General features: G+C 38.1%; 1 protein-coding gene across 8 annotated transcripts in view; it reads right to left on the bottom strand.

The window, feature by feature from the left end:
* LOC134742213 (paxillin) overlaps nucleotides 1-17,079 on the bottom strand; it is a 104,608-nt gene that overhangs the window by 38,767 nt on the left and 48,762 nt on the right. For 2 of the 8 annotated variants that reach the window (XM_063675222.1, XM_063675224.1), the window contains exons 1-2: nucleotides 13,803-14,166; nucleotides 5,621-5,865 (exon numbers count right to left, since the gene is read on the bottom strand). In XM_063675222.1, the coding sequence (XP_063531292.1) occupies nucleotides 5,621-5,865; nucleotides 13,803-13,959 (402 nt within the window). In that variant the 5' untranslated portion in view covers nucleotides 13,960-14,166. Of the gene's footprint in view, nucleotides 1-5,620; nucleotides 5,866-9,427; nucleotides 9,701-13,802; nucleotides 14,167-17,079 lie in introns of those variants that run through there. The other 6 variants (XM_063675228.1, XM_063675227.1, XM_063675223.1 and 3 more) reach the window with 5 other exon arrangements.

The raw sequence follows: 17,079 nt of genomic DNA, 5'->3' as shown, positions 1-17,079 counted from the left end.
TACATTTGTTTCTCGCTAACTAAGACAGGACAACCTAAGCAAAACATCAGCTTGAAAATTCATAAATGTCGTCCTACTCCCGACATTGCCTGTACATGCACTACAATAGAACAGGTACACTCAACAAAATACCTAGGTGTTGAAATCGATGAGAATTTAAAATGGGATCTACATTGCAAACATATTGCTAATAAAATTAGACAAACCGCGTATATATTTCTAGAACTTCGAAATATAATTGACCAGAGAACACTTGAAACTGTGTATTTTGCCTTAACCCAGACTATACTATTGTATGGAATCATAGCGTGGGGTGCCTGTAGCGCAAAAAATATAGCAAACATTGAGATTGCACAAAAACTGATCCTAAAAATTATTAAAAGAAAACCAAGGCGTTTTTCTACTGAAGCAATTTATAGGTTAAGTAAAGTGTTAGCACCAAGGCAACTATACATCTGGCAAGTAATAATATATATTAGTAGACATATAGATGACATGGTATTAAATGTTAACCCGGCAAACCTTCGAAACACCAGAAGCAAATATAAGATACCGATTACGAACAGTGCTGCAGCTAGGAAACACTACTCATATGTTGGAACTAGGCTTTTTGAGAAATTACCAGGTGACCTACAGAACATAATACAACCTAGCTATTCAAGCGTGTCTACTCAAAATAATCAAAGTTACATAAGTAGGCTAAATAAAAAAACTAAAGTGTTTCTCCTGAGTTTTTCTTTTACTGAATTTAAAGACTTCTAATATTGTCTTCGGTTACCGCGATAGTTACTCATGAAATAAAACTATGAAAACGGATTATATCGCGTATATTGAATTTATAATACATCCCGACGTTTCGAACTCTTTACAGCGTTCGTGGTCAACGGGTGACTGAGGAAAAATTACAAAATGCAAAAATACCCACATACTAAAATAATGAAAATTGGCTCAGTACCTCGCGGGAGCCCTCTCAGCATTACGTGGTAACACTAGCACGCATACAAAGGATTCTTACCATTTCATCGGTGAGATTAAAGACCTAACATTGACTGATGATGAGGTCATGGTCAGTTTTGACGTCCAGTCGCTATTTACAAGCCTACCGGTACAAGACTGCATTGAAATTGTCAAGAAGAGGTTATGTGAGCAGAACATGTCAGAGGAATATGCTAAGCTGTTGGAACATTGCCTTACATCTGGCTACTTGCTATGGAATGGTGAATTCTATCTTCAAGTCGACGGCGTGGCCATGGGGTCTCCGGTGTCTCCAGTAGTCGCTGACATCTTTATGGAGGACTTCGAGGAGAGGGCACTCTCATTGGCTCCTGTGCGACCGAAGATATTTAAAAGATACGTAGATGACACTTTTACTTCCAAAAAGTAGTGTTTCAACTTTCTTGGATCACCTAAATTCCATCCATAGCAAAATAAAATTTACTATGGAGTTGGAAAAAGACTGTTCTCTCCCCTTCTTAGATGTATTGGTAAAAAGAAATCCTGATAACACCCTAGGTCGCACTGTGTATAGGAAACCTACTCATACTGATAGGTACTTAAATGGCAAATCGCATCACCATCCCAGTCAACTTGTTACAGTAGGCAAATCTTTGTTTCAGAGAGCCCAGAGGATATGTGATGACCAGCATCTGGCCGCGGAGCTCCAGCATGCCAGGCGCGCGCTCCAGGCAAACGAGCTCAGGATACCGCGGGTCAACCAGAGGTCCCACATTAAGATCCCCACAGTCGAGCGCAGGCCTGCCATTCTGCCTTTTGTCAGGGGGGTCACGGACAGGATCAGCCACATCTTGAAGCGTGCTTCTATAAAAACATATTTCAAGCCAATGAAGAAGATGTCACAATTCCTGAGGCCTGTAAAATGCAATACCCCTCTACAGACTGCAGGAGTGTACAGGCTGGACTGTGAGTGTGGCCTATCATATGTCGGGCAGACGAAACGGAGCATTTCCACTCGGGTGAAGGAACACATAGCTGATGTCAAGCACCGTCGACCTAGGTCTGCTGTCTGTGAGCATGTCATGGATAAAGCCAATCACTCAATCAAGTTTGATAAGCCTCTGGTTCTTGCCAAGGAGAAGCGTTACATACCCAGAATGCTGCGCGAGGCCATTGAGATTAAGAAATATCCAAACTTTAATAGGGAAGATGGCTTTTCTCTACCACCAGCTTGGGATCCTGTAGTCCACCTGATAAAGGAGCAAGCGAGACATAGACTGTGAGACCGTAGTGTTGGATGATGCTGGACATTCTGATGTTTTGAAAAGATGTGTCCCGCCGAGTTTGTTGCCGGTCCCATATTGGGATACCCTCCTACAATTTAGGAGGGAATTAAATCTTCTCGGGTCCGTGGTGTAGGGTTGGAGCCGGCATAGTTTATTTTTATCGCGTATATATATATATATCTTTACTTGAAAAATAATTATAGTGTATAACTAGCCTTATGAACCGATTTTGCATGTACAACCAGCCTTAAAGTTTGTAGTCTATGATTGTTCATTATTTTAGTATGTGGGTATTTTTGCATTTTGTAATTTTTCCTCAGTCACCCGTTGACCACGAACGCTGTAAAGAGTTCGAAACGTCGGGATGTATTATAAATTCAATATACGCGATATAATCCGTTTTCATAGTTTTATTTTAAAGACTTCTACACAAAAATATTTCCTCAGTGAATAGATTGCTACGTAACTCCGTGTCATATTTCTCTATTTTTCCATATAATATATATGTATGTATGTGTATTAGATAGCAAATAATATATATAGCTACTTACATAATTATAAAAACCCAATATACGTATATTAAATACGTACATAAAAATAAAAAATACCAGTAATGCATGTTTATTTAATTAAGCTTTTTTAATTGAATTAAGTAAACTTTATATTATAAGAAAATTGTTTATCCAAAATCCGATCGCTCTCTAAAAATTGTGTCACATATATTGTAACTAGCCCTAGCACAGGCCCCGGTCTTTTTGGGCTGTTACTGCACACTATGTCTTTAAATGCTGGCTTAAATTAAAATGTATAATTAGAAATAGTGAAAAGTTTGTTGTATATATTTAATGAAAAAAAAAAAAAAAAATAAGCAATATGCAAGGTGTTGGTGAGCGGATGATAAGGGTTTTGTAAGGGTATTTGGGCTACCGATTACTCAAATCTGGTAGCTTTATATAAGGGTTTTTAATAGCAACACAAAGGGTTTCGTCTGGCAAAGGGTATGGTGAGTTAAGCCTTATGCAATACCCTTATAAAACCCCGATAAGGGATAGCGGGCCGGTCCCTGTTTGTGTGATGTCAATGATACAGATAGTAAATTGGACCTATTAATGCCATAAAAATATATGAGGAATCGGATGTATACCAGATACCTCCTCATTTTGTTAATGTCATTACGGCCCCTTGTCAATCATGTTGATGACAAGAAAGCTCTATAAATAACCACGTTGCATGTAGAGGTAATATCATGAAAGCTAGCGAGGATAATGAATATAAGAAATCTGACAGTTCAGTACAAATCTCGCGCCAGCTCTTATAAACCTACATATACGAGTGCGTACAAGTAACTCACAAAACTATAATATACTAACAAGGTCTCTTATACTGAAATCTGTAAAGCACTTTAGGGCTTACAGTCCTTGCAGTGTAAGCCTGGCAAATTCACATAACAATAACAATAAATGTATATTCAAAATAAGTTCCTAAGTGATCTACAAAAGGCCCTCTTTGGATCGTATTATAAAATCAATTAAATAAGTACTAAGTTATTCTAAATAGGTACAATAATAGATAGAGTTTATACCAAGATAAGTCTGCAACGATTCTGATAGCACCCGCAGTGCAAGTGTTATTTTAAACGTCAAACTTCTATGAAATTACGACGTATAAATAACACTTGCACTGCGGGTGCTATCAAAATCGTTGTAAACTTATCTTGGTCTAACTCTAGTATTTTTTTAATTCATCGATTAATCTTAAATCGTCAATACGGCGCCATCTGTACAGCAAGTGTGGCACTTCTTGGAATCTCTCCAAGGAGGAGTGAATCAGCCCTCACGAAATATGAAATTGTACATTTCTTTCTATACGGACGTTATAGTTCGGTCTGTTGCGACTAGAGGGCGTTGCGTTAGAAAACATAGGCTGGCATAAATTTTAAAGATCAAGAAATATCACAGAAATATAGCAAGAATTTAATCTTTGTAATTATATATAACATTATTTGATGATTTTGCGGCATAGATGCACCAAGGATACTTATTTCAAAATTTGCGTAGCAATTGTTTGTTGACAGTGATAAAAATTAAATATATAACTATAATCAGTGTGAGATATTTTTTCACGTAGAAGATTACGTTTTACTTAAAATATTTGTAATTTTGTTTGTATACACAAGACGAAATCACAGTTTGACGTCAACAGTATTTCGCTTGATAAGTAGGCCAAGGCTAAGGCTGAAAATATCGTCCATGTCGAGGATTTCTTTGAAAATGACACACGCAGAGTATTCCCCTGAACGTAAACATGATCTTATTGCACTTAGCAGTATTAGTTTCCAAGGCTACAACACTTGTTTGATAACACTTGGGTTAGCTAAGTTCAATGATGACAATACAAACATTGTTCTAAGAAAATAGATGGATGAGTTGCCCACTGCTGTACCACTCATAAATTCCTCTTAGCAAAGCTTGCTCTGGCCAATGGGCTATAGAGTTTAAAATGTAATAAATGAAAATCGTGAAATAATAGAATATCACTTTGTATGACTGTATTGTTTAATACAAGTTGAAGGAGCCAGGTGAACAAATCAAATGAAAGTTTGGAAATACCGTCTTGGGTCATCTCATCAGTATCATTATCTTGTTCTTATACCATTTACTTGGGATTGGCGCATTAGGTACATCTTTTGCAGCCATAGGTATATATTTCTATCTGAACCTCTATCATTCCCCCCATCCTTTTTGTTACCCACACAGACCGTTCCACATTTTCCTTCGAAACGACTTGGTTTAGGTGCCGTCAGCAATTTACATCTGTAGTTGATGACTAATATTTATGACTTTATGAGACAAACCAGTCAGAGCATGGGTATTGTTTACAATTTGAATGCATGTCACGTATGCGTTTTCAATGAAGCGTAAACAGTCGAACAATTGGCAGACTTACAAAAAATACCAAAACGGATGGAATGGTGTCTGGGTGTAGTTCTCTAAACGTTTCTTTTTTATAGATTTTGTAAAATTAGATTCAATAATTCATACGGTTCATTCAATAACTTGCTTGCAGTATAATTCTTTCAATGCATAGGTAAGGTATCTCAAGCATGTAACTTACGCCAACTAGAATCACCCTAGAGTACCTTTGACTAACAGGTAAATAAGTTAACGCGGAGTTTTAAGAAGGGTTAAAGAATCAGGAGAGCCCGACCAGAAAAAACTTGTATTCTTCAAGCTATTCAAGATTGAGCCGTCTCTCAATGAAGGTGAGCGCAAGCTTTTAGGTAAACTTTGGCCTCCAGTAGAATTAGTTCGGTTTCCAGAGGTAGCTGTGCGGGCCGGCCACAAAAGAATCTATTAATGCGCCAAAAGTAACTGACTTACCGAACTAGATTTATTATAATCCGTATTCCTCGAGCCATTTAGGATCGAGCCGTATCCCGTAGACGTAGGCGAGCTCAAGCTGCCTCCGGGCGAGCTTCGGCCTCCAGGAGAACTCGTCCGGCCTCCTGGGGAAGCTGTGCGGCCGCCGGGCGAGGCGGTGCGGCCGCCGGGGGACCCGGTGCGGCCCGGGCTGCCCACGCGGGCGCCGGGGTTTATCGAGTTCTGGAGGTCGGCGAGAAGCGCATCTGTGGACAAGGAAATTGATTGGTTAGTTTGATTTTATAATTTAGTTTGGTTCATGCTTTCAAACGGTTTTGCAGAAAAGAACTAAGTGAAGAAGTGAACGAGTCGCGTCGGCGATCCGACGATAACCTCTCTGTACAAAGTTATTGTACGAGATTACAATGTATATTTAAATTGGTGATGTTATTATTAGACTATCGTGCAAGTTAGACTATTACATTGTTTATTTTATACTTTTTCTGCCGCTAAATACAAAACGGAGTGATTATTTCAACTTAAAAATTCAACAAATTAAAATACTTAATATATTTATGTATGAATCATTTTATCAGACCACATTTTGTCTTTAGTTATCCGCATTTACTGCAAGCCATTAAATGTTCTGGCAATAATTTAATTTACCAAATGTGGCGTTTTAACTGTTAACCGCATGTCAAGAGGATAAACCTAATTTAAATATCCTGTTAAAGTTAACTATTACATCTAAGCCAAACGAAAGGGACTGACACTTGCGTATACGCACAACAAATCCATCATCCTATCACCTCTGTCAACAATAAAATCGCGACAGTACTTTCTCTTTTGTACCTTAACACCAGCAACATAAAGTACAAGTTTGAGTAAACTAGTTTAATCAACAAGTAAGATACGTACTTAAGTAATTGGAGTTATTTGCTGGCTTATATAAATAGTCTGGTGGCTGGATGATGTCATGTACAGTAGCGGCAAAAAATCTATCATATTGTTATTTTTTGCACGCATTCATTTCAAAATTCGTGAAATTAGACTTTATATCATGTAAACAATGATTGTATCACGACCATATATATATTATATATACTTATGACCCACTGCACGTGGCAACGTAGACAGCCACGTTAGCACAATGCGGATGGGACTTCACACACACCAATTCATGTATGTTATAAATATTTTAAAACACTCAGAAGCGAACAACCACCAAGCCACCACCAGCACCAGCAGCAATAAAAATTTCCGCCCTTTATTTCATGAGCATAACGATTATTAACTTTAGTTTTGTTTTAAATAATAACAAAACTTTATTCTGTGGAATTACTACAAAGCATTTTTACGAATATGTCTTTCTTATCGCTTCAAAAACAGGACATCTGAGAGAGTAAAGAAGAGACGTTGCAGAATCTTCATCAATAAAGTCAAGAATAATTTGCCTTGAAATGTATTTTATCATAAAATTACTTAGCAAAGATTTGTAGATTTGTATCGGTTTCTGTTCTTCTCGGCCCTTAGCAACTATGTTGTGGACAAAACAATAGGCATATTGTTTGAATTTGAAGTTTGAACTCATAAGAGGCAGGAAACGTTACGGTAATATAATATCCTTTTTTTTTCTGAAGAACAGTGACTCTTAGAAACTAGTGAGAGGCGCTATTAGAATTGATGGTAGAAATGTAAAACCTAAAACCCAATGTCATTTCAAAGTGTGAAATGGTTAAAAGAATGAAGCAGTTACTGTAATAATACCTATGCATGCTGACAGCATGTTTTACTTATGCTAGATGTCATTATTGTATCCCGTAGGTAACGCTGGAGATAAGTTTCTTAGAAAATATGTTGGTAACTAAGGTCAGATTACATTCACAGTATTTTGACATTTTGGATGTCTAGATATAAATATCCCCCTTATTCATAAACGTCTACTAAAGTTGACAAACCGCTATAATCGTTTGTCCCTTTCCATCATACCAATACGTCGGAAAGGGACAAACGATTATTAGCGAGTTGTCAACTTTAGTAGACTAGACTTATATTGACCGGGATATAGACCGTGATTACCTTTTGTATTATTTGTGAGCTCCCGATATTTCGACGCAGTTACATGCTGTACATGCATCATGTTCACGGGTGAATATAAGTCTAGTGAAACTAACCGTGAATCATTCAAAACTCTAACTTTAGTAGACGTTTATGAATAAGGGGTTAGTATGTATTTTCGTTGAAGTTTATCTTAGATCCTGTGGAATAATTTTAACATATCGAAGGGATCGCAGTAATACTACTAATACTAGGCAAAGTATAAATTGTAATACTTATATTTATTGTGTATGCAGTAATAGTAATCAATGTCGTTCAAAGGTAACACAACGTTATCAGAAACATTGAAGTTTATAAAGATCCTTATCCAAGTCAAGGAGGTTAAGTTTATCGACGGCTGTAAATAATGCTTTTTAACTACTGTGACTAGCTTCTAGGTTATAAATAGGTACTAAAAATATACCTACAGAATGTCTACAGATAGAAAACATGGTTCATTTTCAGAAAATTTACGTAATATTTCTTGAACTAGGAGAGAGGCCAAATAACACAAATAGGTCAAATAAGGAAATAACTATCTGTCTATTGCCTTTTAAGGTTATAAATATTGCTAATCTATTAATGTAATATGTAGAAAGTTTGTAGGAAGCTCTAGAAATGGACATAGGTTACTTTATTTTTCCAATTCACAACTTAAAGGATGAACAGGTACAGATACAGAATCCACGGGCATTGCTAGTCCATAAACTAGTGTTATATTATAGCAAGCAAAAAAAAGCGTTATATATATATTTTATTTATTTATTTGGGGCATCAACAGCAATACAAAAATTAATACAAATCATAGTGAACAGAAAACATAGCCAATAACAGATGTCCACAAAAGTACAATTAACATGCAATAACTAAGTGGAAACACAAACAATATAGGTAAGTACATATGTATGTAAGCAAGTAACTCGTGCAATTTTCTTTGACAAATTTCAATTTTTCGGGTTGCGTACCCAAAGGGTAAAAACGGAACCCTATTACTAAGACTCCGCTGTCTGTCTGTCTGTTCGTCTGTCACCAGGCTGTATCTCATGAACCGTGATAGCAAGACAGTTGAAATTTTCACAGATGACGTATTTCTGTTGCCGCTATAATAACAAATACTAAACTACAAAAACAGAATAAAATAAATATTCAAGTGGGGCTCCCATACAACAAACGTGATTTTTTGCCGTTTTTTGCGTAATGGCATGGAACCCTTCGTGAGCGAGTCCGACTCGCACTTGGCAGGTTTTTTAAATTAGAAACAGTCCGACCGTAGCTTCCCATGTGGCCCAAAATATTAAATTTCACATTCGCACTAATCATAATACATTTAAATCCTTGGCTGTCCTCGAAAACGAGTTCTTTTCGGAGGGTTCAACGCCTTCGAAATGGCTCCAAACGAATAACTTATCAGCCGCTATTTAAATATCGAATCAAGAGTGCGCACATTGTCCCTTATCGGGATTAATAGTGCTTCAGATAAGACCAACTACTTTACAAAGACTTCTCCTTATAACTTATAACATAACAAAACCCATTTAAAATTTCTTTAAGACGATTGGCTTCATAGACCTCAATTGTTTTTCAATTCAATTACCTACACAGTATCTTCGCATTGTCATGTCGAACAAACGATTCCTTTCGACGAAACCTTGTCTATAATTGGGTCACTCACGAGTCGCACGACAGGAATGAATTAAAACAATACGACTTTAAATAGAATTAACACCATACCTAGACCATCGCAAGCTTCGAAAACTTCAGCATAATCCGATTGTGGCACTAAATTCTTATGAGTTTTCAATATTTTCCCGTACACATCATCGTTCACCGTATAGTGAGTGTTGGACATTTTCGCACAACTCAAAGGATTCACAGGACACTGGCTTAAGAAAAAGCAAATCGCATCCGAAGGGCAGCGGTTCTAAATTTAAATATCTCCTCGATGTGGTGCGCGGGCGACCGTGTTATGGACTAATGCAGTACTGATTCACCGCAGCAAAAATCGCTCGGCTAACACATTGTTCACATAAAAATTTGTAGTGTTCGAGCGACTCATCCTGTGAACTGTGTAAGCGTTAAATGGTCACTAGGCCTGTTACGGTGTGTTCACTGTTAGCCATAAGTTACCGGTTTGTTTTATTGATATGTACGTAATAGTTTACGTATTATTGATGTCAAGGTTTTCTTTGAGGATATGTTCTTTCCTTATACTCCGAATCGCAACTTTTAGGGAAAAAAACTTATGTCATTACCACAAGGTTTGTAACAGGAAATGCGTTACTTGAATTCTGAATAAAACTTTTGGGTAAATCAGATAAAGAGACAATTAAATAAATTCTTCTTCTTCTTTCTTCCCTTATCGTACCTACGTGGGGTCGTATCCTTATCATTTTGCGCCAGAGTAGTCGATTCTGGGTCGTCTCTTCTGCTATGTTCAGGTTCTTTAGGTCGGTTCTAATATTGCACCACCATGTGGATTTTGGTCTTCCTCTTCCTCTCGGTTGTTTCGAAAGGTTCAATGCAACATTGACGACATGGTCTTTTCCTCTTCTTTGTATGTGGCCGTACCATCTCAGTCGGGTTTCAAGGAGTTTTTCTCTTATTGACAATGAAATAGATTAAAGTTGCTAAATATTTATGAAGACAGTGTTATCCAGTCACGAAGACTGGCAAAACATCAACATTGTTTTTTATTGGTCCTATTTTTCTGCATTCGACCCTGTCGCTCGTCATTACCCACCATTCAGTGTAGAATGCGTCCAAGTCATCCCTTCATCTCCTTTTTGGTCCGCCTTTACCCCTTCGGCCATCTGTGGTGTCACGTGAGTCACATTCCATTCAGTAGCCATTTTGGGTCCAAAAACCTTTCAACGTGAATAAGGCAGAAATGCCCAGCCCAGACCCATTTAAAATTATAATGGTCAACATTAAAAATATTAAATAGCAAAAAGTTTTCAAATCATTTTATTAGTTTTATGTAATATTAAGGGTTCTTAGCAGTTGCATTCATCAAAATGTTGCTAAAATTATGAAGAGACATTTAGCTAACCGCAGAAATTGGCACAATGTCTTTAATCTAGTAGTAAAAAAAGCGCAGTTTATGTAGTAAATCGCTTTCCGCTGAGAGGTTACATTGATCAATGAACGCTGACGCCAGCAATCAAGACGTCGTCACCGTGTTAACATTGCTTGCGTAAGCGCAGGCGAGTCGGGGTTTCAAACAACCAAGCATCTCATGAACCAAATATCTGTGGCAACTATGTTTTACCTGAGATCTACTTATGATGGATCGGCTGAGGCTAATAGACGCTCGTGGCGGTAAAGCGATTGGAATGGTAAAGAGGTGACGCGTGGCTCGAGGAATGCGCGTGCGTCTCGCCGAGAAAGAGATGGCTAATAGCAATAAAATTTGCATTAGAATTCACTTACACACATAGGTAAGTGCCGTAAGTGTTTGCGCCTCCCTAACGGCTCGGCCACGACATTGCGCGACGGGCGACAGCGGCGGCGGCAACCATAGGTTAGAGCGAGACACAGCGATCGGACCTTTCGTCCCCAGTAACTTAGGTATGCCATTTGAGTAACTACGTGTAAGTGTACCGGAGGATGGGCGTAGCATCCCTTAAGTACCATGTTACTGCGAAGGTGCGAAGTAAACCCATCTGCCAAGGTGTTATTCGCCCAATATGATAAGCACTACGAAACATCTGTCTATGTTAACATGTAATAAAAAGTTGTATGACATAATTATGATATGTGACAGATATTCCAAAGCTTGATTTGCCATTTCAATTTGAGCTACGTATGTTTATATAACTGTATTTTTTCCAAAATGTTATAATATAACAATAAAAGATAACACATATCGTATACAAAGTTTTCCTCTTAAACTAAAATAGAGGCTAAGGAAAACGCAGAGCCATCGTCAAACAAATATACGCGCCTGGACATAACTTCCGAGCAAAGTTTTATTAAAATCTTGCTACACGTAAAATAGTAGGCGTTATGTTGTGTAGCTTCCGTACGTACTCATTTTTAATGCTTCATCAAGTAGCACTGAAAGCAGTAATAATAGATACCTATTGGGATTATTTTGAGATACAGTTTTAACATTTGCCAATTCAATTTGAGCTACGTATGTTTATATAACTGTATTTTTTCCAAAATGTTATAATATAACAATAAAAGATAACACATATCGTATACAAAGTTTTCCTCTTAAACTAAGATAGAGGCTAAGGAAAACGCAGAGCCATCGTCAAACAAATATACGCGCCTGTACATAACTTCCGAGCAAAGTTTTATTAAAATCTTGCTACACGTAAAATAGTAGGCGTTATGTTGTGTAGCTTCCGTACGTACTCATTTTTAATGCTTCATCAAGTAGCACTGAAAGCAGTAATAATAGATACCTATTGGGATTATTTTGAGATACAGTTTTAACACTGACTATATCTTGCTAATAGTTGCAGTTATGTTGGTGCGTAATAAAATATACAGCTATATGTTGCGTTTGTCCAATAGTTCTGGATAAACACAATAGGCTAAAAATTGGAATCGGAATTTGTTTGCCGGAAACAATTCAAAAAGAAAATTACAAATAAAGGAAAATTGCGTGAACCAATATTTAATTTACCAGTAGGCAGTAACTTACATGTGGACTCTAGTTTGTAACTTTCCAACCTAGAGGGAAAATTATTGGGTATATTTTCTTTCAGAGGAAAGCTAGGTGAAAATATGATACTATTGTACGGACCAGGATTGGAAGCCATACGACGAAGAATAAGTTCTTCGTCGTATGGCTTCCAAACCCGCTGAACGAATGAACCGCTCGAGAAAAGATCACAAACAAAAGTATTAGGTTCATAAATGACTTAATTTCTCAATGATAGCACGGAGTACATAATAAGCGCGACAGTGTCAAGACTGTCAAGAGTGTTGTGTTGCGGGCTCGAAACCGCAAGGTTATCGTCGCGCTGACACCGGTAAATGATCAGCGGTGGCAGCATGGTTCCCTTTTTATCGCCTGTCACTATGCCTGTCTCTTTCGCACTTACATACTTATTAGAACGTGACAGGCATGGTGACAAGTGATAAAAATGCGACCGTGCTACGGCCGCAGGATGCTGCTTTTATATGACTTTATTAACTACATTAAGCTCAATTACATTAAAGTAAGCCCTCTTTTCTTTATATTCCGTAACGGTTTAAGGTATGCTTTCTTTTCTTACAAAATCGATTCATATCGGAATCGGATCGGATTAGTCCCAAAAGGTAATGTTGGGACTTGGTTTTTCGCACATGACCAACAAAATATCTGTATAGAAGCGCAGCAGGATCCCAGTGATGTCTTCAATCAAAGCTTTCACAAAGTGACCAGAAGAGTCGAGAATTTGGAATAGGTATGTGTTATGGGGAGGAAAAGGTTTTATCGACCGTTGGTTTGGATCCGGGAAGCTTATAGCTGAGGAGGAGAAGCGATAGTCGGGGGTTGAATGTGCTGACTTGGCGATTACACGGTGACTTGTGGGACTAAAGCGTAGCAACTAGGACAGTTGCTGCGCTTCACTGTCAAGCTTTCGTGTAACCGACCTTAAAGCCTTAGGCCTTAAATTTTAAATTAGCAAACGGGAACTTCAACAACAGCTTAATATTTTATCGAAAGGTACCGAAATTGCTTCCATAGCGTATTGAGATTCAAAAAGATTTAAAGTTTAGCAAAATTTAGAAAATTAGCATAGAAGTTGCCTAACAAACCTCAAGGGCCTCGCCGACGGATATGAATGTCTCAAGGAATACTAATTGGCAACCCAAAGCTCCTAAGAATAGCAGAAACCATCACAAATCTTTCGTCCGGTGGCTAGTTGGCCACTCGTAGGCAAAACAAACTTTAACAAACAAACAAATATATTTATTTGCCATTAAATGTGGCTGTTAACGGAGTAGCAATCAAGATGCTACTGGTAAATAAAATAAAACAAAAAGCTCTGCATTCGCTTCGATTGCGTAAGGTTTGTTTATTGGCCGAGCGATCCACTAACCGATATAGCACAAGGCCGCAAAAGAAGCACCCTGACTCACGGCTCCAGCTTCTGGATGCACTTACCAAGATACGCGCTGAAGTCGGTAAAGTATTTCCTCCAATCCTGGCTCTTCAGCTCGGGCGGACTCGACGGCGCTCGGTCGATGCTGTACTTCCGTTCGAGCACGGGGGAGAACGAGACAGACTTAGGGGATGCGGAACGCGTGCGCACGGACGCCATCCCTCTGGCGGGTATAAAAGGCGAAGCGGGGCGGAGGCGCGGGCAGTCGTGGCTGGACCACGGCTAGGGGAAGACTGGGTTATTTTCGCGCGTGATAGACAGGGTTATCGGCGCGCGCGCACGGTGATAGCGGTCGCACTGGGAGCTGGCGGCGTTACGCGACGCGCTATTCCCGTCAGGTGGTCACTTCCGTTTCTATTTCGCAATAGGTTTCGGACCAACTTCATTAACCTGTTGACTTACTTTACGTCTTCGAAAACAGTTGAGAAAAACGTCTATTAATGTTTGCGCGCGTAGGGCCGGTTACGTATGGTGCGTGGGCGGGCGGCGCCCTCCGCTTGTTGACAAGGAAACATCTGTACGTACTACCAACTAATCGTTCTTATTAACACCTATTATAGGTAGAGATCGTGGTATCACGCCGCCGTTATCACTGTTCTTACAAGTTGTTAATGAAAATATAAACATATACGCCGCGTTACCAAAATAAATGGGCACGTTAACATTCGCATCGGTGATGTCAAGCGCTTTAACAATATTAATTATGTCAACAACACGGTATCATTGAGCATAATTGTTATAGATCAACAACAGATAATAACAGGAAATTAAGCAGAAGAGTTAAGTATTAGTTATTTTCAGTCCTTTTTGTGTCATGTCGCAAGATTAAAACTAAATAGAACTTGAACTTTTTACAATTTCCTTGACTACGAATCTAAAATACATAAGTGTAGATTTGCCGGGTTAGGTGAAAACTTTTTCTAGATCACAATAAGTATAGTTTTTAAGCCTGCGTTTTAAATAGTTCACATATTAATAAACTCTTCCATACGAATCATACGATATATATGTATTTTTGCGTGATTATAATATTGTTGCAAATAATTATATTTAAAAATAATTTTCAAGTATAGGCTCGAAAGTTAGACCACTATATAAATTGCCTAAAAAATAAAGAAGTAGGGGGTCAACATTGTCGGATAACCGGATTGCTCTACAATACCGTTTTAGGAATAGAACTAGATACAAATCGTAATAATTGCCGGTTTTCTTAAAACAATCCGTTCAATTCCTCATTTATCGTCTTTGTCAGCGGCAGTGGGCGTGGTGTGGGTGGCAACGTGTGCTCGAAGGTACGCGAATAGGCAAAAACGCGCGTAAACAGATCGTTATTTATGTACCCGTGTAAATGGTACATGAAAACGGAGCCGTTGTGTTCGTCAAACCACAAGTTCTGTGTAATGTTAAATACAGGGTGGACCAATTCACACAGCGGTTGCTATTGCATATAGCCCGAGTAGACCGGCATTTTTTGGTTGGGAAGACCGTCATAGGGCACGAAAGGAAAGCTTCGGTCTTTCTGCTCTACCGACCTTCTGTAAGTGGAGTAAGAATTTATAGGCCACGATAAAGCTTGTAGACGGTTTTACATGATAGACGGTCTTCACCACATTGACCTTATGCTACCATGCTGCCAAGCGAGCGTGGGTATGATGGAAGAGGTTTTCTACGTGATGACAGGATAAAGTGTCCGTCTATTTCCATTCCGCGGTTTCATTGCACACAGGAGCAACAACTAATACGTTTTTGATATAATTTTTAACTCAAATACATATTAGATAAAGATAAAAGATATTTATTCGTGACGATCACAACACAAGTACGAACAATAAAGCTTTTATTTTTTTACAATTTTGTTGCTATAAATCCAATCGAGACGAGCTTTTGTCATGGTTAAACTAATTGTAGTTTAAGGGACAGGTGGTCATTTTTTACCGACTCACAAAAGACACCCACCTGTAGCAGTTACACTGTATTTATCATGTAATTTGATTGATTGAAATATTGACTCATATTGTTTTTAGTGACCAAGAAGGTCTTGACTCTTGCTGTATATAAGATTATAAAGGTTATCTTAGACATTTTTCATGACTCTTCATTCTCTTTTCTTTTTTCTCTGTTTTTTTGCTCTCGAATGTATTTATATGATAGCTAAAAACTATTTATATGATTGCTACAAATCACGTCTGTAAAGTTTCCATTACATTAGTACGTAGGATGGCTAATGCTAGCGTTCATAATCAATTTTAAGGCACTAACCAACTTGAGGCCAGACGAGTTCAAGGCTCTCTTCAGTCAAGGTTTCATTAGATACGATACAGAACATAGAAATCCAGGAACTTAAATCTTTTCTCTAGAAGCAAATTCGAATACGCGTATGAAGCGAAGATCGTTTATTCTTTAATTTAAAATTATAAAAAGAACTTATGAATTTCAAAAATAAAAACTACAACTGTATTCAACCTTACACGTCTGACCCAAGATACCGGCGCAAAAAATAGGCGTGTTTTTTTTCTTCATATTATGGATTCATGACATACCTACAGTAGGTACTATAAAATTAGATGCATTAGATTATTATTAATGAGATACACATATTGCAATGAAATTGCTCCATACAGCCATATTATATCTTATGTTCTAAAAATGACACGAGAATCTATGGATTTAGAAAATGAAACACCAATGCGGCGAGACTATGACATACCGATACGGATACGCTCATTCAGACATAACCTAAATCTAGTCTCTCACGACACCTAATTTAGTAGATACTACTCAGAAAAGGGTGCGTCAACATGGTTTCTATAATATCGCTCAAAACTAAAAGGCATTAAGTGGAAAATAAATACTGCATCATTATCGTCTTTTTGTTTCAAGATGTGGTATAATTGTTTTATCTGATTGGATTCGTTTAATCGCCGGAAGAGGAGACGACAAGGCAACGCGTGTCGCGCGGCTCACTGGACCGCGATAAATTGCAATTGGAAAATACTTGCAGAGGAAGCCAATAGATAGACAAACTTACTGAATAGCATACACCAACACAAACTAAATGACAATATTCTAAGACACTCTAAGATATAACAAAGAAATTATCAGCGCAACATTGAAAATCAAGTCAATAAGTAGATTGAAAAGAAGATTTTTTTTTAGTTTTTGTAAATTTTTAGATAAGATTGAGAGTCTTGAGACCTAAGTGGCGGTGTCGAAAGTACTGGAATAACCTAGCAGCGAAGACTGTCAAAATTAATGTTTACATAATTTTTAGGATAGCTC

The sequence above is a fragment of the Cydia strobilella genome, chromosome 6 (genome assembly GCF_947568885.1).
Source record: "Cydia strobilella chromosome 6, ilCydStro3.1, whole genome shotgun sequence".
NCBI lineage: Eukaryota > Metazoa > Arthropoda > Insecta > Lepidoptera > Tortricidae > Cydia > Cydia strobilella.
This window is presented reverse-complemented; position numbering and strand designations above follow the sequence as displayed.